We start from the raw sequence: 21,113 nt of genomic DNA, 5'->3' as shown, positions 1-21,113 counted from the left end.
TGTTGACTTCAAGCTTTATCAATGCCTTGCGTCGATTCTTGTCAATCAGAGGACCAGTGAAACACCTCTGCTCAGACCAAAGTACAAATTTCGTTGGAGCCTGCAAGGAGCTAAAGATTAACATTAGTGACCCAGAGGTGAAAGAGTACTTTTAGGATCAATGCTGTACTTGGACATTCAACACACCTCATTCGTCTCATATGGCGGGGTGTGGGAACGTATGATTGGTGTTGTGCGATGCATACTTGATGGTCTGCTGCTGAAATCCTCAACTACTCGCCTCACACATGAGGTGTTAACCACTCTTATGGCTGTAGTCATGGCTATAATGAACGCCAGACCATTGGTGTTCCTGTCTCGACCAACCCTGAAACCCCTGAAGTTCTTTCACCTGCAATGCTTCTGACCCTGAAAGCCAGTGCTGTCAGTGCCACTTTGAGCTCAAAGACCTCTATAAAAGCCAGTGGAGACAGGTTCAAGGTCTTGTAGACTGCTTCTGGAAGAAATGTAAGCAAGAGTATCTGGCGACATTGCAAACCACAAGAAAATGGTGGGGCGAAAGTGGAACGTACAGGAAGGTGATGTTGTCTTGCCTAAAGATGGTCAAGTCAAACGCAACGAGTGTTCCACTGGGCTTATAGTGAAAACTTTATCAAGTGCTGACAACCGAGTACGGAAAGTTGAGGACAAGCTCATAAAGCAAGGAGTTGCTTAAACATATCTCAGGCCTGTGACAGAGATGATTGTACTCTTACCATAATGAACAGAAGAGCCGATTTATAGTGGTGTATTTGTAAATATACCAGGCGGGGAGTGTTGTGAGTATTGTAAAAAGTGATTCTACACGTTTAGAGTGTCATATTATTTTATCAATGTTTTTGTATTATATTTAAGTAAATTATGTTCTGTATTGTTCAGTTTTACAGAAACAACATCAGTAAAAAACCACACACCTGGTTTGGCTGAGTTTTGGCTGAGTTTTTTGTTCACTATCTGTCTGGCCTCGTCCAGATACATGAGAGTGAGGACAGAATACAGATAATGCCAAAACTTTCAAAAGAGCAGATAAAGACCTGAAAAACTGTGGAAGTCAATTAGGGGATCAGAGCTCACAGAATTCTTCACCAGCAAAAGAAATCACCTGGAAGTTTATCAGCGAAGGAGCTGCATGGCGGGGTGGCTTCTGGGAAAGACTAGTGAGATCTCTAAAGACATGTTTGAAACAGGTGCTTGGGAAGGCATCACTGTGCTTCAGGGAGCTGATGACAATGCTTTCAGAAATAGAGGCTGTATTGAACTCCAGACCTCTTTCATATGTGGACAGAGCAACAGCCACTCACACTCTCTCACTTCCTGGTTGAGAAAAGATTAACCTCCCTACCACCAAAGACTCTGATTCTACTCCAGCAGGCAACCAATGTGAGTAGAAAGGACATGGGCCAGCGGTGGAAATACCAGACTTTTAACCAGCTTTTGGAACAGTTGGAGGAAGGATAACTTGATGGACTTGAGACCAGCTCATGAGTGTAAGACCCCTATATCCACTGTGCTGAAGGTGGGAGATAATGTGCTGATTGGAGAGGACAACCTGCCCAGACAGACATGGAAAATGGGTAGAATAACTGAACTGTCTCCAGGCAGAGATGGACTTCTGTATTGTTTGCACATCTGCGCGTAGTTTGTTAAAGAGACCTGTTCAGTTGATATATTCATTAGAGATTGTTTAACGTCATGGATTGAGTGTTGATGAACATTTGTTCATCGGCGGGCGTGTTAAGAAATTTTAGGTTAAATAAATAAATAAGTTAATTCATGGTTAAAAACGGTACAAATAATTACAGCTAATAATGTTATTACAATAGTTACATGTCACAAGAAATAAGAAATGGTTATTATTGTTTAATTAGAGATTTCATTTATTTTGGAAGCTTTGAGTTGAGCTACATTTAATACTATTTATTTTGATACTACAAACAGGAAGTAGCGAAGTAACGTGCTCTAGCTTTGGCAGTTCTCTCTGTGTGAATGCACAAGTGTCAAGATGTAGCCTCAAGGTCTATTGTTTATCATTCTAAATGTTGGTTATAAGAAGCAGCTAATCTGCAAATAAATGCTGACTTTGACCATTTATACGCTCTCCTCATTGAACGAAGCTCCAACTACACAACACTGGAAAACCCTAACCCAAATTGTACTCACCAAATAATAAATATATCTGTGGCGGAGTATCACACTTCATCTACTAGTCAAGGAACAAGCCGAACATAACGAACATAACTCAACAATATGTTGAACATAACTGAAAAGCTGCAGAGTACATTAACAACTGCAAACAAACGCAAACATTTTTTGGATCATATCATGAACATATCATTTGAATGTCATTAACAATAGTGGGACTGCATGGTCTGCTCGATCAATAGTGATGAAAATCTTAGGAGGATCTTTTCAGAATCATGCTACCTTGTCCTTAATAACATAGTTAGAGCAGACTCTCTGGTGTGAAAGCTGTGGTGGGTTTTTTTTTTTTTTTATAAAACATGAAGTCATTCATTCTTGGCTGCAGACAGGGAGTATGAGGACATGCTTTTGTGATTGTCCCCTTGTAAGGGCAATTTGAATTGAGCAGACCATGCGGTCCCACTCTTTCATTCCAGACACTGTTGGTAGTCATGTCCCAGTGTGGGGCAGAAAGATGGCAATTTCGGTAGGCAACACATTTATCTTCAGACTATTATTTTCTCATGAACATATCTCAGATGTTTGCTTTTCTCTAGAAAAACCACAGTTAACAGCAAGTATTGAAGAGAGGATTTTTTGGAATGTGCAAAAAGTATATATATAAAGAGAGGAAAAGAAAGAGATTACCTGAAAAGACAATGTCTCATTGGGTAGAAACACTGATCCCAGATAGACCTCCACCCCAAGTACCTTCTATGCAACAATTACTCACACAGTCAGTCTACTGACTTATGACTGAGCTCTTTCAGACCTCCAAGTCTGATCAGTGTCTCCACCCAACTGAGAGATAGCTGGACCAGACGAGGACTCAGGGCAGACCATTTTGGTCCCAGCTGCTTGTATCAGTTCTGGGCGATTGGGTTGTGGTGACACCACTCTAACTCTCTGTGGTCAATGCAGTTATGTCTTGCTCTTGTTGCTGCTGGGGTGGGATGGGGCAACAGTCTGCTTCAAATATCACAACATTCACTAATTCATCACCACGCTCCTGCTGCTTATTTGGGAGAAGAACAGAGGTCACATAACAAAGTACACACAACAAAGTACTCTCGTAGTACTTGCTCTATTTCCAGGAGTACACAGGACGTTCCTTGAGCTTTCACAAGGGAAGTTGATAACATGCATTGTGAGACTAGGGAATAATGGTTGAGCTGGCCAAACAGAAACAAGAACAAATCCTGTCTTTTCAGGTAACCAAAGAATTAATATCATCATCATCAATTTCATAAAAAGCAACAATTTCAGAAAAGTGGATTTTGTGTTAGTCACCTGATGAGTGAGAACCAAATCAGCGGATGAGAACGTACATACTAAAGAGTTGACAGTGATGTGTCAAAACCTTATCATCACAACTGTTTTAAAATGTTAAGGGAGATGATCTCATTCTGCAACAATGTTCTAGCTGTAACAGTCCTCCCATCTGACACACACACACAGGCCTCATTTCCCAGAGTGGACATGCAGTCCACGGATCCATGACAGTCCAGGTTTGTTTGGACAGATGTGAGCTGAGCTGACCGACCATTTCCCACCCAGTCATGGGTATGTTTTTGGAAAGTCTTTCACTTAGGGAGGCACAGGCCTCATTGATTAACAAGAACATTGAGGGATGAATCTCCTCCTGTGCCTCCACTGGGATTTTCTTGAGAACGTTGTGAGCACGCAGCTGTGCTGCCCGATATATATATATATATATATATATATCTATGTGTGTTATGAGAACGTACCCTGTCCCTGTTACAGTAATAGCAATCACTTTACATGTTCCAAATAACGCTTTGTAATGCAATGCTCAGAGGCTGTGAGAGTGAAAAGTCTCTGTCTCTTCACTGAAGTTTACCTTATAGTTAGTGAAAGTCATTTTAATGTACTTCCTTGCATAATTAAAATTCACCCCGATATTGTTGGTTGTGGGTATCCGGAGAAATAAAGAGACTGTGGGAAATAAGCAATGGTCTTTTATTTCAGCTCCTGCCAAGAGAATCAAAACTAACAAGGTGATGCTGAGCAACCTCAGAGAACACAACAGTGAGGGCAGCTCCACCAAATTTTTTATATGGATAAGAATAAAGACTCCAAAGAGTCATTGGTCACAATAATGAGTAAACAGTTATGTTAAAGTTTAATTGGGACACTATGGACATTACACTATGACATTGTGTATGTGATCATGACAAATCACTCATACTTTCTATAAACAGTGTATAAGACCATTGTACTCAATCCAGGAATATATGTGAAGCAGTGAATTGAATTTGTACATTACACATTGACTGTGCAAAAGTGTGGCCACCTGTGAAGTATTGGATATCTTAACCCTTTTCCATCTGTCAAATGGACAGACCCAGGGGTTTTGCAGTTTCATTCAGACTGTAAAACTGGATAATACAGTAGAGACATTGTGAAATAGATGAGAATGAGAAGACACTAAGAGAATATTTCAGAAAACAAGTCATTCCGACAACAAATCATTTAGCTGCTTCACTCAGTGCTGAACCGCTATGTAAATGCACTAAATACAGATCTGATGTGATTTAATGAATATTCTGCAGATTCCAATCACATAAAGAGTTGGACCAAAGACTGAATTTCAAATAAGTAACCAAAACCACACCTGAGGTTATGTAAATCTGCAACCAGCTTAGGTAAAATATAGTCAAACTCACTCATTGCTGATAGTTGAAAGATGCATTCCAAAAGTGTTTTTGGAAAGATGAATGTTCAGTTTGGGCCAAGGAGCTGCCTCCTACCTCTTTTTTACTGTTTGCTGCGGCCCTTGTTCTTCTAGCTGACGCTGTGAACTACTTGGTGAAGCAATATTGTGACACTTAAAATGTCATGTGCCCTAACCCTGTTTATGTTATGTTTATTTCATATATCACATTGCATTTTTGTCCATGTCTATTCTAGCTTTCCGGTGCACTAGAAGTTGTCAGAGTTTTGTGTATGGTTTGATTCGCTCTTCCAGAGACCATTGGGCAGCGAGGGGTGCGCCTCCAGGTAAACACCATCTGATAAAGGCATGTCAGATTACACTTCTGAAGAAGACTGAAGGTGCAATCCAAACATGTCAAGGTAAAGATACATCTCCTTAATCTCATTGTCTGAAACAAAGAAAAAACCTCATACTAACAATCAAAGTAGATATCTGGGGAAACTTCATTTTTATCTTTATCTTTGTCATAGCTGAAGTCTGACTTCAGCCTCCAATATTCCCAGTGGCCTTGTCCTGTGTGATGCTACTGTGATGCTGATCTGGAGCAATGTTGATCCTCCTCACGTTCAGCTCTGCAGCAAAACCTCTGGCCTTCTGGTAAAAGAAGAGTGACAACTCCCGATCAATGAGAAAGTTGTGGTAGATGGTGGCGAGGCGTGTGCACAGCTGCAGCTGAGATCTCTTGTTGCCCAGATCCATTGCAGCAGCCAGAGCCAGGTGGTAGTAGCCTGCAGCATCAAACGGGTCCTGGGGACAAAACAGTGAAATGAGCAGCCAATGAAAAATGACTGGTCAAATTTTTGTTTTATTTCACATAAAAACATCCAATGTTGCCTGTCCAGGGCGAAACCCTGCCTACATCCAATGTCAGGTGGGATTGGCTCCAGGACCTCCCTGTGAACTTGGTGGATAAGGTGTATTGGTGATGAGATATTGGACAGTTTGCATAATTTAAAGTGACATTGTACAACAAACGAATGAATGTCAACATGATGGAGGCCATAGCTGTGTTATTTAAAGAGATTCATTTTAAGTTATTTTATTAGTTTTAATAAAAAAAAAAAATAGCAAGTGACTCAGTGTCCAGAGCTGTCGTTGGGCCTCCATTGCTTAACTGAGCAGAATGCGTGCATAAGGGTGAAACTGCAACATCCTTGAGTCAGAATGAATCATAATCAAAACAATCTATTAAAGTGACTCTCAGAATTTTGGATGATCCATAGTTTGACCCTCAGTCTTAATCCCATTCTGAACCACAGGATGAACCTCAGGATGACCCAACAACAAAGTGATGTTGTGGATGGTAGAAGGAGTGAACTCACCTTCAGGTCGTAGAATATGATATCCCCCAGTGTTCTGTAGACCCTGACATAAAACAGAGTCTCCTCATCAAACTGCATAGGTGTTGGACACAGTGTCAGGGTCTTCAGGTAATAGTGTTCAGCAAGTTCGTACTGTTCCAGGCGGTGGTAAAGAGAGGCCAGGCGATGGCAGGCCACCCGCTCATTAAGACACTCCCCTGTGTGAAGAGCCGAACACAGGAGGTGGCATGAGACAGTTAATAAGTCTGACAGAGGAATTCAGAAAAGCTTCAGGTTAATGCATCAGCTCAGAACAATAAATACATTTCCTCTTAAATCAGAGGAACATCCTTACCTTTTTTAGTCACTTACTGACCTTACTGGTCTCTCTGATCCATGCACATACCCAAAGATGCACTTTCATGTCTTAAGTCTACATTTGCCCTGCCTTTCATTCTGTTAAGCTGCTTTTTCGTACCATGAGTGATGCTGATGTCCAGCGCAGTGTAAGCAAATTCAATGGCTTCCCCATACAGCTGCAGACCGATCATCACCTCTGTCAGTTTGTTACACAGCCGCAGTCTGGTTTGACTGTTACTGCTCTTTACTGCAATGGGCAGAGCTTGGTCCTGTACACAAGGGTCATTCTGGTTAGCATTCTTATGTCTGTAGCTGTGGAGGTTGGAGGTGGATTTAGATCATACCCTGTAGAAGGTAATAGACTTCTCTCTGTCCTGGCAGCTGTTGAAGAAAATATCACCTGCAGTTTCCAGCAGCTTCAGGATGAAGTTGGTGTCTCCTGTGCTCAAAGCGATATCCTGAGCTACCTAACACACAGATCAACCAAAAAACAGGCTTTTATTTATATATGGTCCACATGATGACCTAACAACAAAGCAGTCATGTCCAGCTCAACCCACAATCCAGACTTGCAGGATTTGGTTTGTCTGAGTTTTTATGTGAAATCGATTATATTTATATTAAATTACTCAGAAAGCAGTCCGCCTCACCTGTTGTTACTATAGCTCCAGAGAGAATAAAGTAAACTATACTGAGATGGTTTTCAGTTGTTGAAAGAACAATAATCTTCTTATAGCTCAATTTTGAGAGTGTCTCAGAAGGCCGTTGCTGTGGGGGTGGGGGGTGGGGCAAGGTGTGTCTTTATGTCTTTATGTTTCTGTGTGTGTCTCTGTCCCACAGTAATGGAAAACAAAGTGATTTTTGAAATATATATATACATACATATACTGTATGTGTGTATGTGTCAGTATCTGTGGCTCTGTATGTCAACTCCCTCACAGTAACATAGGAACATAAGTGAACAACATGGACATCCTGTCTGTCCATATGTGCGTGTTTCCTGTTTTTGTCACCTCTCTCCTAAAGTAATGTATGAAAAAGAATGAATATCCTTGATTGTAACACATTCTGTGTGTGTCTGTCAATGTCAAGTGATAAATAAGTTATTCTGATATCAGAGGAGTCTGCACCTGCAGCACACACAAACACACACACTTGCAGTTGTCAACTGTAGCTCCAGGGTTGCTGTGACAAAGCCCTGAGAGCATAGCCAGACAGCCCAAAACCAGCTGATTTCTGGCTCTGTGAAGGCCTCAAACTAGGGCGACTTATGACAAAACAGTAAATCCTATCATCAAATTTAAACATGAGAGATGTAAAAAACTGAGTATTTGTGTTGGAGCAAAGGGGTGAAATGAATGACGGACATCTCACAGAGGCTTCAGAGGCTCACAGATCAAATTCTGTTTGACTCACTTCGGAAAAGTAGCGTGGCGAGGTCAAACTATGTGCCTGTGAGGATGATTTATTAATATATTTAAATTTTCACCTCAGCACTCCATTCTAGTGAAACTATACACCACTCTAAATTCAGGGCAATGCACACTCATGATGAGCTGAAAAGCTGTCAGAATTGAGCATGATCCTTTATCATTTGCTGCCCATAAAGTATAAAAGATATGAAATAGCTAGAAATTGTAATGGATAGACAAGACTGCCGTTAACGTTTTAAAAAATTGAAAGGCGTCTGTAGCTGTAAATATGGGGAAGTAATACAGGTTTGAAAATGTGTGAAAGTTTGAGTCGAACTAATAGACACCCATTCATATGTTTGGCTGCTTTTTCACCGTTGTTGCTGACAATGTCAAAAATGGGTATCTGGTACAGAAAATACATAAATACAAGTGACAAAATTGACAAAAAACTGACAAAATTTTGGTGGAAGAGGAATAATTATAAGAAAAAGAAATGTGCAGAAGAAACGGCTCTGCACAGAGTCAATGGAACTGTATAGGTCCACTGACTCTGTGCAGGACCCCTGAGGCATAAATAATCATAATAATACTATTTATAATAATTATTATTATTATATACAGAGGTCCATTGACACAAGTGCAGTAAACACAAATATGCACAAACATGCACAGACTTAAACCCACACCTCTCTGTTCCCAGAGGGAAGAACCCTATATAGCTATTACTATAGAGGTCCACTGACTCTGTGCAGGGCCCTGAGGCACACAAAAAAATAGTAAAATTTATATGATAATTAATATTACTGTTCATGTGACCATTAAAGGGTGGTGATAGTTTAAGATGGACAATTTACATACAATTCCATAGAAAAAATGTAAACTTTGCAGGTCTCCTTATCCACTATTTGAGAATTGACAGCGCCTGAAAACTCAACAGTGTAGGAAACACTACGACTGACACAAAGGCAGATAAGAGGTGCTCTCACACCTGAATGTAAAGGTCCACCAGCTCAGTCTGGCCCAGTAAGTGGTAGATCTTCCCAGAACACAGCCAGCCATAGGCTGCCTTCTCCCTGCAGCCCAGGTCGATGAAAATACCCAGACTTCTCTTGGTGTAGTCTAGAGCTGCCCTGTAGGCCCTGATAACAGTTAAATACTGGGATTACTCTTCTGAAGTTGAACTCATCATGAACACCATCAAACTCAAATGTGTAGTACGAACAAACATACACAAACAAACACACCCACTAACAAACAGACCTCTCTGTGCCCAGAGTTAGGTAGAGCTGGCTGATAGCCTCAAGTGTGTCCCCCTCCTGTCCTCTGTCCCCTGAAAGTCTCAGCAGCTGGACCTGGTGCTGGTTATAGATGATACACTGAGCCTGATCCTGATTCTTACACCCATACAAATGGCACAGATCTCTGGTCGCGCTGAGCTGACCTGTCAACACAGAGCAAGCAGCTTCAAATTGAAGAAATGTGGTATCAAGTAAGGGATATACAAGAGCAGCGTAGTGTAACAATGAAGACCCACAGTCTAAAAGGTTAGCTTTGATAGCCAGCAGGAGAGCCCACTCGTAGCATCCTTTGCCATAGTGCAACTGCTCCTGCGTGACATAGTGATGCCCCAGCTTCAGCAGCACTGAGATGAAGTTTGCCTCATGACCTTCTTCCTCCAGCTCCGAGAACAGCTGTACCGCCTCTGTCAGGTGCCTCTGTGCCAGCCCTTTAGCTCCTGCTTTCAGACACAGCAGCCCTTGAAGGGGATGATGAAGGACACTGTCACGTTATAGGACTGAAATACACTGGAACAATCAATCTGTAATTAAGTCCATGCGGTCTTACCCAGATTAGCCTGAGCAACAGCCCAGTTCGGCAGGTCCTCATACTCCTGGCATATGTCAACAGCAGCCTGGTAGCTCTCTGCTGCCCTCTGGAAGTTGCCAATACATCGAAGAGCCACACCACGCATGTTTAGGGCAACACCTTCATGAGCAGTCAAACATATGTACTTTAATTTTAGTAAAATTTAGTGTGTAAATGATCACCCTGTGTGTTCACATCATGAAGGGCCAGTTGAAGTTTTGAGTGATAAGATAGACAGGTATTGATACTATTCTCACACAAGACCATGGTTGGCTTAGGTTAGCATGGACTAGATACAGGGGATGTGCTTTGCTTCCTTTGTCCAAGAATATACCTGCTAACACATATACTGTTTCTGGTCTCCTTGACTGATACACAGTTTGGTCCGAATGTATAAATGCTGAAGAAATTGGAGCTTCAGTGCTTCCTACCCTATCTCCTTTAGCATCAGAAACATTGAATGTTATTTTAATATCTAATGTTTCTTATTTCAACATTTCAGATTGTCTTTGGGGTTAAGAAAAGGAGGATTTACTGTCCGTGTTTTACCAATGAAGTTTGTCTAAATTAGTAAAACATGCAGTTGGTGGTATTTCCTAAATCCTTGTGAACTCACCCTGACATTTTCTTCTGAATGCTTTAGATTCAGGTCGATAATTGAGGATCATATTTGTAATATTTATCATGCTGCACTGGTTGATGGACAAGCTGCTTGTTCACCCTGAAAAAGATAGTTTACTCTCTTCTTACTGTATAGCCAGTAGCGGCAGTTTCACCATCACTGACCCTCAGTGTTAACAAGCTTTCTTAATTTGAACCTTGGCGTCTTTGCTGGTGTCATTTGTTGAGTATGTTGTTGGGCTTTCTTCTGTGCTCCCACTGCTTTTCCCACTCAAGGCAACAAGAACTGTGTCTAGTCAGGTAATCCTGCTAAATCCAATAGATGGTTGTTTAATAATTACATATATTAACTGTGATATTAACCGACTAACCATGTACAAATTCAGGGTCTGTCTTAAAACTATACCAACCAACTGACCTTCCTGGGGGGTTGTACAGTGTTCTGGCATAGAAGATAAAACTGAGTCCAGTATATCCAGAGCAACACTGGGCTGCCTGTTGTTAATGTGAAGCCAGGCCAACCAGATGAGGGCACTGTTCCTTTCTGGCACAGGGATGGAGGGTTGCTGTGATGGAGGATTCTTGATGAGCAGATGCATTTGGTGGACAGCCTGTCTAATCATTCTGTGCTTGTAAAAGAGCTGGGAAAGACAGAGATTCAAAAGATGGTTCAGAACATCATGTCGGCTCTTCTGGTCTCCCTGGACCCTAATACAAGAGAGAGCTTGGTGTAAGAATGGAGCCACTTGAGGAGGGACAAAGGCATCCTGTCCTGAGATCCCATGAAGTTTGTGGATGTTGTCCAGAACTAAATGCATGCTGTGAAGACAGTTGCTCAGTTTGACGGATGGCTGCAGAGACGCTGTCCTGGCTGAACTGACACTGAGGTGTGGAAGGCAGATTTGTCTGTAGAGCCTCCCTAGGGTCAGGTAACCATGACTAAGAGAGATGCTCGAAGTTTTTTGAGCCTCAGCACAAAGAACAATCAGTCTCTCAAGATAAGGGACAGCTTGAGCCCCATCTGCACAGGTCCAGTGATACTTCGCCAAAAGGTAACAAGCCCGGGCCTCTGCCATTTTGTTGTGGGAAAGAACAGCTCTCTTGAGGATATATTTCAGAACAGAGTTATCCTCAATGCTATGAAGGCAATCTGGGACCCCCAGTATCAAGCCAGCCAGTCGTTGAGTCACAGCAAAGAAACTGGCAGAATTTTTCTGCAGCAGATAAATGGCAGCCAGGTTGGAGTAGATCCTGGACAACAGCTGGAGGTCCCCGAAGCCCTCTCTTGGAATGCTGAGGGCCTCCTCAAGGTATACTCGAGCCTGGCTGAACTTTGACCTCCCAGCACAGAGCTTACCCAACAGGAAGCACAAACGGGTCTGTGACCAAAAAAGTCGCTTTTTCCTGGCTGTTTCCCTGGCAATACCCAGAAATGCAATCAGCTGATCCTCATCTGAGTGACCAATGAAGACGGTGGAAGTGAGGAGTTCAGAGCTGAGTCTGTAGAGGGCCCCTAACTTTACATTGTAGTCCTGTCCCTCCAAAAAGGAGAAGAGGGGGGTGAAACTCTCAGTGCTGTTGGGTCCCTCTAAAATTGGAAGAACAGCGAAATGGGGAGGGACTTGGTTTTGAGCATCTTTAGGGAAGAGTGAGTCCTCTAGAGTCATGTTCATGGTAATAGTGTGATCAGGTGAGTCTTTTCCTGGCTCAAGAATCCTCCCAATGGTTCTGTTGAGCTCAGCATGTGGTGTCCCAACTTTCGCAAAGAGAAAATTATAGGAGAAAAAAGAGCAAATAATTAACAGACAAATAGAAACAAATAACAAATAAAACAAATAAAAACATAAGCCTACATGATACACATTAGGAGGCATACAAACCTAATTGTTCCTTCTCAGTGTCCTGGCAGCTGATGACATCTTAGGTTGAAATAGAAGATGTGCAATAAAGTTAATGAGATTACATCCTGGTTATAATTCAAGAAAGAAGACAGTCATGATCCAACTATATTAGATTAGAGCATGTTGAATTCAGGTTGAGGTTCTGCCCTTCTCCTTTCAGAACTTACTCCTGGAGCCTAAAGCATAATCTTCACTTGAGGTTAGCAGTAGCTAAAGTAGGAGCATGTTCAGACTTAGGAGTGCGCCGACAAAGTAGACAGTAGAGGGTAATTTTCCCAAAGCAGCAGAGGAGAAACTAAAACCAATCCAAAAAGTCTAACCTTTGGTGTCACAAGTAGAGATGACTAGCTTTTCCTCTTTGCTTATACATATCTTATGTAGCAGTGCAGATTTGCAGGACCTGCTCAGCATTGCACCTGCATTCATGTTTACCACTATGTCAGAAATGAGCTAGTTGCATTTTGTAACAAGGGAACACAGTGTGAGTTCCTCTTGGTGTAAGCTCTGGGTGTATGGCTCCATCTGTTGATGGTGGACATGGTGTGACAGTATCCTACCTAAGCCACATAGTTAGTTAGTCTGGTATTCGGAATGACACATAGAATCAGCTTACTTAACTCCTGTCATTGACTTTTCTGCTTAGTGTGATTCTGCTGATTTCGCTCAACTCTTCCATGTCCATGATGGTCTCTTGGTTTGATTGGAGGAAGGTATGAGTACATTATCAAATCTATGTTAAACCAGTTGTTAGAACTTCAGGTGGTTGCACCTTTTTTTTCAAAATACAGGCATATTAAAAATTTTTCTGCACTAAAGAGGGAGAACAGACATACCAAGTTTGTAATTGTGGCCAGTATCATCCTGAGATTTTTTCTTTAGTAAAGCTGTGGTTTCCTCTGTGACAGTTTCCTCCTGCAGGCAGAAGAAGGCCATGTCCTCTTCCTCCAGGAATACATCTGCTGAGCTGAAGTACAGACAGGAGACAACATACAGGTCTGTGGTAAGAGCATATGAGTAGTCTCTGGATGATTCATTTTTCTGCCAGTTTTCCACAAATCTGATCTGCTCTTCATCTCAGTCACAGAAGACAACAAAACTCCTCCATCAGCTCCAATCTGGTTGCCTTGGGTCTGGTTCTGATAAAAACCAAGTGATTTGTGTTGCTGGTCCAGACAGACAGTGTTTGCTCATCACTGTAACTCAGATGAAGACCCGATCACATCAGGTGACACAGACAGAGAAATGAAGGGCATCCAAAGGTTCCACCTCCTTATCTCTCCCTCTCAGTCACTCTTTGTAGAGTGACTGAATTTGATGAACATTGGTGATTCACCCACTCAGAGATGTCACTGGTTGGTTTCACAAGGCTGGTCTTGACCAAACCCACTTCTCCAGTTGCTTCTTTCCTCCCTGTGAACCAATCAAAACACGACACCAGAAGTCCCACAATGATGATCCGATCACCTGGTGCCATGCTTAACTCATCAGGGCCCTCAGCGTCGTACTCCTCTGTGGCCACACAAGTTCCCCTAGCTGAATGGAACAGATGATATGAGACAGGGCGGCCATCAGTGCCATCAGTGTTGATGCATACATCAGACTAATGAAGGCAGCTCAGTCAGTGAAAAGGGGGACATGCACACTGCTGAATATTGGCTAATTATTGGAAAATTGCTGCTTAGTGCTGCTTAGTTTGAGTTTATGTAAAACTGTTTCCATCTCTGGCGCCCACTACATTTTAGAATAGACATTAAAGTTTTATTGATTTACTTTTATAGCTCCCTGTGTTATCTCTTCTGTTCACTACACAGCAAGACCAGTACACTCAACTGACTACTAAACTAAACTACTGTTTTAGCAATGGTCTTCTTTTATCATTGTCATTATCATTATCATTTCATCATCACCCATCCATCTATTATCTACACTGCTCAACTGTCATGGTTGTTGGCTGAAACCATTTCCTGCTGACAATGAATGAGGGTGGGGTAGATCCTAGACATATCACCAGTCTATCACACGACCAACATATAGAGACAAGCAACCATTCACAGTCACACTCAGGGTAATGAGTATGTCTGTCAGCAATTTGGGTAAGGTTAATGCTCACTGAATAATCTAATTTACATGTATTTGGACTACTATTATATGGTTTATGAAATTATTACTGCTCTTACCAAACTGCAGAGGGAAGTCACATGTCTGTTTCCCATCACCAACTAAAATGCTCTCAGCACAGGATTTCAGAAACCACCTGTTAACGGAAATTAGACCAGACCATAAAACCTCCTATGTCACATAGAAGAGGAGAACCGACTGTATCATCCGCACAGCTCTGAGTGCAGAGGCGACTCACTGATGAAATGGGATGACTGCCTCCAGAGCAGGTTTGGGTGAAGTACCCCGGGCTCCATCAGCTAGGCAGAGGACAGTCCACCCTGAACCCAGGAAGGGAGGCTCAAACTGAGCTATTTCTCCCTGCTCCAGGTACAACTCTCCGCTAGACATGGAGCTGTCAAATATCTGGTTGCCAATACAGCGGGCAAATAGTGAGCCTGAGGATAGGAGGAATGTGCGTAGTTATTACATCAGTACTATATTATATCACTAACACTCACTGGTTATTACTACAAAATAACATCCAGACTCAGGTGTCATTACTACATTTCCACTTTTACAACGGTGGATTTCTTTGATTCTGCTCAGTACAGACATGCAGAGAAATTCTTTTCTCTACTATAAGGTCATGACTTACCCTCCTGCATGAGAATACGTTTGTAGGTTAGGTTGAGTGTTTCCTCCGGAATAGAAACTTCAATAGAAACATCATCCTCAAAGGAACTGAGCCAGAACGTTGGGTCAAACAACAAATTCTCCATACACTGACCTAGGAAACCTAAAAGAAAGGGGGAAGAACAGAAACATGATGATGAAAGAATACCAAAGAGAAATGCAGCATTGATATACCATAATAATTAGTTTTTAAGAAAATACCACAAAATATTACAAAAAATTACACTGACGTACCTATCATGTAGTAAGTGGTAAACTTCCATATTTCCTGAAAGGTTTCGAATCTTACAAAAATAACTTTTTCTTCACTGTTGATGGAGACAACATGAGCAGATAGCTCCTACAGACAGAAAAAGAGAAAAAGTCAGAGCTAGATATTGTGTCTGTGCGTGAGCATGTGTGTGTGTGTGTGTGTGTGTGTGTGTGTGTGTGTGTGTGTGTGTCATGCGCTGTACCATGAAGAGAGCGTTGACCTTGGTGCTATCAACCTGCAGAATGTGGAGCTTCCCTTTCAACATTTCCTTTAAATGGTTTTGCGCAGGAAGGCGATCAGGACCTCTAATCACATCCAGAAACACAGGAAGAGCTGAACACAAAGAGTCAGAAAAAAATCTGAGATAAACAGTCAGAGCTGAATGGTAGATGTTCACATAGTGTAAATATAGATGTTTCAGGTTCATTCAGTCAATCTCCAAGTTGTCCTTGATTCTAACTGAGGTCTAGGTTTTATGTTAACACTGAGAAAATATCACAGAAATGCTTGAGAAATACTCACAGCCTATATTCAAACACTGCATAAAAACCAAAATTAATGTAATCAAAAGCAGCTGTCAGGACTTCTCAGAGTTTGTGATGTCACAAAGTGTCATCCCCGACGATCTGGTTTCTTTGAGTGTTTATTGATATGGAGTTTGTTAAAAGTCTTAGGACACAATGAATGAAACAGCATGAATTCAAGTAAGTGAAGCAGTAAGTGAGTAATTATCTGGATGTTGACATTATTTAAAAAGAGGACTTAAATCATGGAAAAATTACTCCTCAGTGTGAACATGAATTTATTATATATCTGACCTGCTTACATTATGAACACCTTTCAGTTGTCTTCAGTGATCGTAGAATGAATGAATGTTAATGAATGATCACTGTTAAATTCAAACAACAGAATGATTCACACTGTGGTTAAACTACACACTCCTCAGTCATCAGGGTAAGTGATGGCACTGTGCTACTGACTCCCTGATTAATAAGTGACTTCAGACCAATTCATAGGTTCAAGGTATAAACCACTTCAAATTCAGTCACATGATTTTCCTTTGAAATCATGTGCCTGCTCATCTGACCACAGAGGTATTGACAGGCCAAGCATCATGATAAACTTTGTTTCTTCTTGAGTATGAATATCAACATAACAGGCACATTACAGTGAACTATACTGAGAACACCCTGTTCTAATGAATTTTGTGTCTCATTGCTCTCTAACTGACTTTTCCTCCAATGCCATCTAACATTACTTAAATTTTTTCCCCGTGGAATAAGTACATATAAGTACATAAGTATACATAAGTATAATACATCAGTTTTCAGTGTCATGAGACCTGGAACTGGCATGTTGCCAGAAACCATTCTGTCTGCAAGTGGCCTTTATAAGTGGCATAAACCAGTGGAACATCACCAATATACCAGTGTAAAGTAAATAAGAGTCATTTTGGCTATGTGCCACTAGAACAGCTACTTTAGCTAGATTTTAAACTCTACATTGATAATGAAACTAGACTGGAGTTACCTGCTGGGAGGTTGTCTTCACATGTTGACAAATGTACCCTCAGTCTGGGAGCATCTGCGGAAGAAACACGCTGTATTAAAATGAAATGAAATCATTAAATTGTAAGTAAGGAAGGGACGCTCGTCAGTCTATGATAAGCCAAAGCTCTTAATAAGTGGCCTAAAGGCCCATTGCAGTGACAGGAAGGTTGTGTGTTTGACCTCTGACCTAGAAGGACAGATAAGTCAGGAAGCAGTTTACACCAATAAGCCATAACATTATGACTGCTGTATTGAATAATATTGAATTAACTGGTTAATTGGTGAGTAGGGGGATTTATTGGGCAGCAAGTGAACATTTAGTCCTAAAGTTGATGTGTGAAAGCAGATGATGGTGAAGTCTGAAGATATTAGTGATTTTGACAAAGAAAAAACTGTGATATTTCGCCAACCAAGTCAGGTCATCTCCAACACTGCAGCTCTGTGGGATGCTCCTGGTCTGCAGTGATCAGAACATTCCATTAACTACCAATGGAAAGAAACCACTGAACCATTGGCAGGGACTTTTGTGACCAAGGCTCACTGATGGTTTTGGGGAGTGAAGGCTCCCATGTACCGAAACATTGTTCAGAGCAAGTCCAGCCCTTTATGGAAACATATTTCCTAATGACAGTGGCCTCTTTCAGCAGGAAATTGTTCCTTGCCTCACTGTAATAGTAGGAATGGTTCAGGAATGGTCTTAGAAACAACCAAATTGCACACAACTCAAGACAATCTAACATCTTTAGGATGAGCTGGACAAAAAAGTCCAATTGATGGGGGCTACCCCTCCCAACTTCTAGGATTAAAACAGATCTGCTGCAAATGTGTTTGTCCAGATATTGCAGCTAACCTTCACAGGTCTAGAGCAGTCCAGGGCTCAATGTGTCAGGGCTGTGTTGGCAGTGAAAGGTACCTACACAATATTAGGCCAGTGGTCATGATGTTAAGGATAATCTATTATGCTGCTGCCTCAAACCCAATGAGAGAAATACATGCTGTCCTTGTGTTATTTATGTAAATAAAAAGGTCCTCAGGACATAGAGGACCCATCTTCCCTAACTACCGCTGCTCAGATCAGACTGAAATTGTGATGAGCAGTGGAGTCTGTCACTGTCATAGTGAAGACTTCCTTTAATTTATAATAATCTAACTTTTAAACTAGAGCTGTCAAAATTAAAGCGTTAATCCATATTAATTCATTTGTATGATTAATTTGATTGAACATTTTTACACAATTAACATGTTTCAAAATCCTGAAAAAAAACCAAACATCTTTGGCCATGCATATTGCATAGCAGTGCGTTAATGAAGTTTGTTCAAGCAGAGTCACCCTTCAGTTGCCGCCAAAGATGACAGCCAGCAGTACAGAGTAAGGTCGAGCATTAGCATGCAGGACTGTCCCTTGGAAAGGGCACAAAACGCTGGAGTAAGTTACATTAAAAGATTCAGAAGTGATACATGCACTTTTATTTTACATTTAATGAGTATCAATACTTTCCTAGAATTACCGATACTCAAATGAGTTGTGTGCGAGTATCGGCATATCGATACCACAGAATTGATATCTCCATCACTAGTGGTGTGCTCATTCAGGAGCCCATGAAAAGCTAACACTGCTGGCTTGTAATATCTTGCTACTCCTGGTCACATTGTGCATAACAAGCGGTCAGCTTCTTGGACCATCTTGGACCAATCCTCTTCACCCTATATCTGCTTCCTTTAGGCAACATTATCAGGAAACACAGCATCAATTTCCACTGTTATGCAGACGACACTCAGCTGTATTTATCAATTAAGCCAAATGAAGTCAGTCAGATCGTCACACTGCAGACATGTCTTGAAGACATAAAAGTCTGGATGATCCGTAACTTTTTATTTCTAAATTCAGACAAAACTGAAGTTATTGTACTTGGCCCTAAGCACCTCAGAGAAACACTATCTAATCATCTAATCAGTCTGGACAGCATTACTTTGGCTTCCAGCTCCACTGTTAGAAACTAACTAGTAACTTTTGATGAGGACATGTCCTTTGTCCCTCACCTAAAACAAGTCAATAGGACAGCTTTCTTGAAGAAGAAGAAAGAAACATTAGGAAAATCAGAAACATCCACTCTCAAGAGAATGCAGAAAAACTAGTCCATGCATCTGTAACTTCTCGGTTATACACCTGTAACTCATTACTATCTGGATGTCCAAACAAATCTCTTAAAGGCCTTCAGTTAATTTAGAATGCTGCTGCACGAATTAACAGGAACCAGGAAAAGAGATCACATCTATCCTGTGTTAGCTGTTCTTCATTGGCTGCCTGTAAAATACAGAATAAAATTTAAAATCCTTCTAACAGATAAAGCTCTGAATGACCAAGCTCCATCATATCTCAGAGAGCTCATAGTTCCTTACTGTCCTAGCAGGCCACTCCGCTCTCTAGATGGAGGTTTACTTTTGTTTCCTAGAGTCTCCAAGAGTAAATCTGGAGGCAGATCTTTCAGTTATCAGGCTCTTCTTCTATCGAACCAACTTCCAGTATCAGTCCGGGGCCAGACTCTTTAGCAGTTTTCATGACCAGGCTTGAAACTTTTCTGCGCGACAGAGCTGATAGTTAAAAAGTTAAAGTCCTCCTCTTTTAGCTATGCTGCTATAAGCCTAGGCTGCTGGGGGAAGGACTGAACCTCTCTCTCTCTCTCCCTCCTCCTCCTCCCTTTGTATGCACTGACAATAACCACGCTTCTTAGAAATCCCTGTTCATCTTCATGAACTTCATGCAGCATCATAAATTCCTGTCTGCACCTGTATTGAATATCCCCTCCTCTTGCTCTTATTCCCTACCCCCGAACATCTCTCTGTACCCAACTGGTCGAGCCAGATGGCCACCCCCCCTGAGCCTGGTTCTGCCTCCTAAAGGAAGTTTCTTTTTGCCACTGTTGCCAAGTACTTGCTCATCGGGGAATCTGTAGGGTCTCTCTAAATAATTTTATAAAGAGTTTGCTCTAGACCACATAAAGTGCCTTGATGTAACTTTGTTATGATTTGGCGCTATGTAAATACATTTGATTTGATTTGATTTGACTTGCTGATAAAAAAGTAAACAAGCGTGTCTGTCTCAGTAGCTGGCTAAAATATGAATAAGAGGCCCACATTGATGTGGTTATTTGCTCATTTACAAAAAAGAAAGAAAGTAACAAAAAGAGTGGCTTCTAAATATAATGTGCTTGGTATTTTTACTGATATATTGTCTTCTTTCATTAGTTTTTTTGCCCCCACAAAATAAAAAAAAATTATAGTGAATGAATCTTAATCGTGATTACTCTAAATTAACCCACATCTGCCATGAGATTCATCTGACTAAAATGTGAATCGTTTGACAGCCCTAATTTAAATGTGAAGTAATGTAAGTATTTCTATCTACAAGTACCATAATAATCATCTGTATGATATAAATTAGTGGTTGAAATAAAGCTGATTCATCAGAAAGTATGAAATATCTTTAATGGGCAAAAGTCTAAACATCAAAGCTCTTTGTATTTTTTTTTTTAAGGTTGTCATCAAAATCATATATTTTATAAGTGAGATATTTCTACAGACTTGTGTGAATGTGAGAGGAACACACAGTAATTGTGGTATTTGATCTAATTACAGTTGATTCTTTAGTACACTATACTCTGCTGGTTGAGTAACAATAACTTTATAACTGGTATCACTAATAAAATCTTCCAGCTCATGTCTATGTTTCTCTGAGATAAAAACAAATACCTAGTTATTTTATGAATGATCAAAATAGTCATTGTGCCAGCTGATCTGCTGATTCAATAACAGGTGACGTGCTGTTATTTAGTTTTACAGGAATTTTAGCACACATACCCATTCTGCTGACTGACTATGAGGTGAGCCCCTCGCCCGGTGCTGGTGGCCGTCTGTTGGAGATTCTCTCCCGTGTCTGTCTCAGTCTGAGCTGGATCACACGTCCTGTACGATGAGACTAACTGACTGGAGACTTAAGGCCGTGCCAGTGTCAAGATGTCCACAGTAACTGCGCTGCTTCGTCTTTTCAAAATAAAAGTCGTGTTGCTAAAAATCCTGGCCTCAGCTGACAGTCACT

At 41.2% G+C, this 21,113-nt stretch overlaps 1 protein-coding gene across 1 annotated transcript; it reads right to left on the bottom strand.

Moving 5' to 3' along the window:
- Window positions 1-4,306: 4,306 nt before the first annotated feature.
- On the bottom strand, window positions 4,307-20,879 carry sh3tc1 (SH3 domain and tetratricopeptide repeats 1). The gene is given in 19 exon segments (XM_029526968.1): window positions 4,307-5,704; window positions 6,280-6,476; window positions 6,737-6,887; window positions 6,963-7,085; window positions 9,022-9,172; window positions 9,294-9,474; window positions 9,568-9,789; window positions 9,879-10,019; window positions 10,939-12,276; window positions 12,383-12,439; window positions 13,255-13,385; window positions 13,759-13,954; window positions 14,599-14,675; window positions 14,778-14,976; window positions 15,177-15,317; window positions 15,449-15,554; window positions 15,670-15,800; window positions 16,998-17,051; window positions 20,876-20,879. Coding segments are annotated over 19 exon segments (3,864 nt in total). The 3' UTR covers window positions 4,307-5,440.
- Window positions 20,880-21,113: the final 234 nt, after the last annotated feature.

This window comes from Echeneis naucrates, chromosome 18, assembly GCF_900963305.1.
Source record: "Echeneis naucrates chromosome 18, fEcheNa1.1, whole genome shotgun sequence".
Classification (NCBI taxonomy): domain Eukaryota; kingdom Metazoa; phylum Chordata; class Actinopteri; order Carangiformes; family Echeneidae; genus Echeneis; species Echeneis naucrates.
The sequence above is the reverse complement of the archived record's forward strand: the minus strand, read 5'-3'. Positions and strand labels throughout refer to the sequence as shown.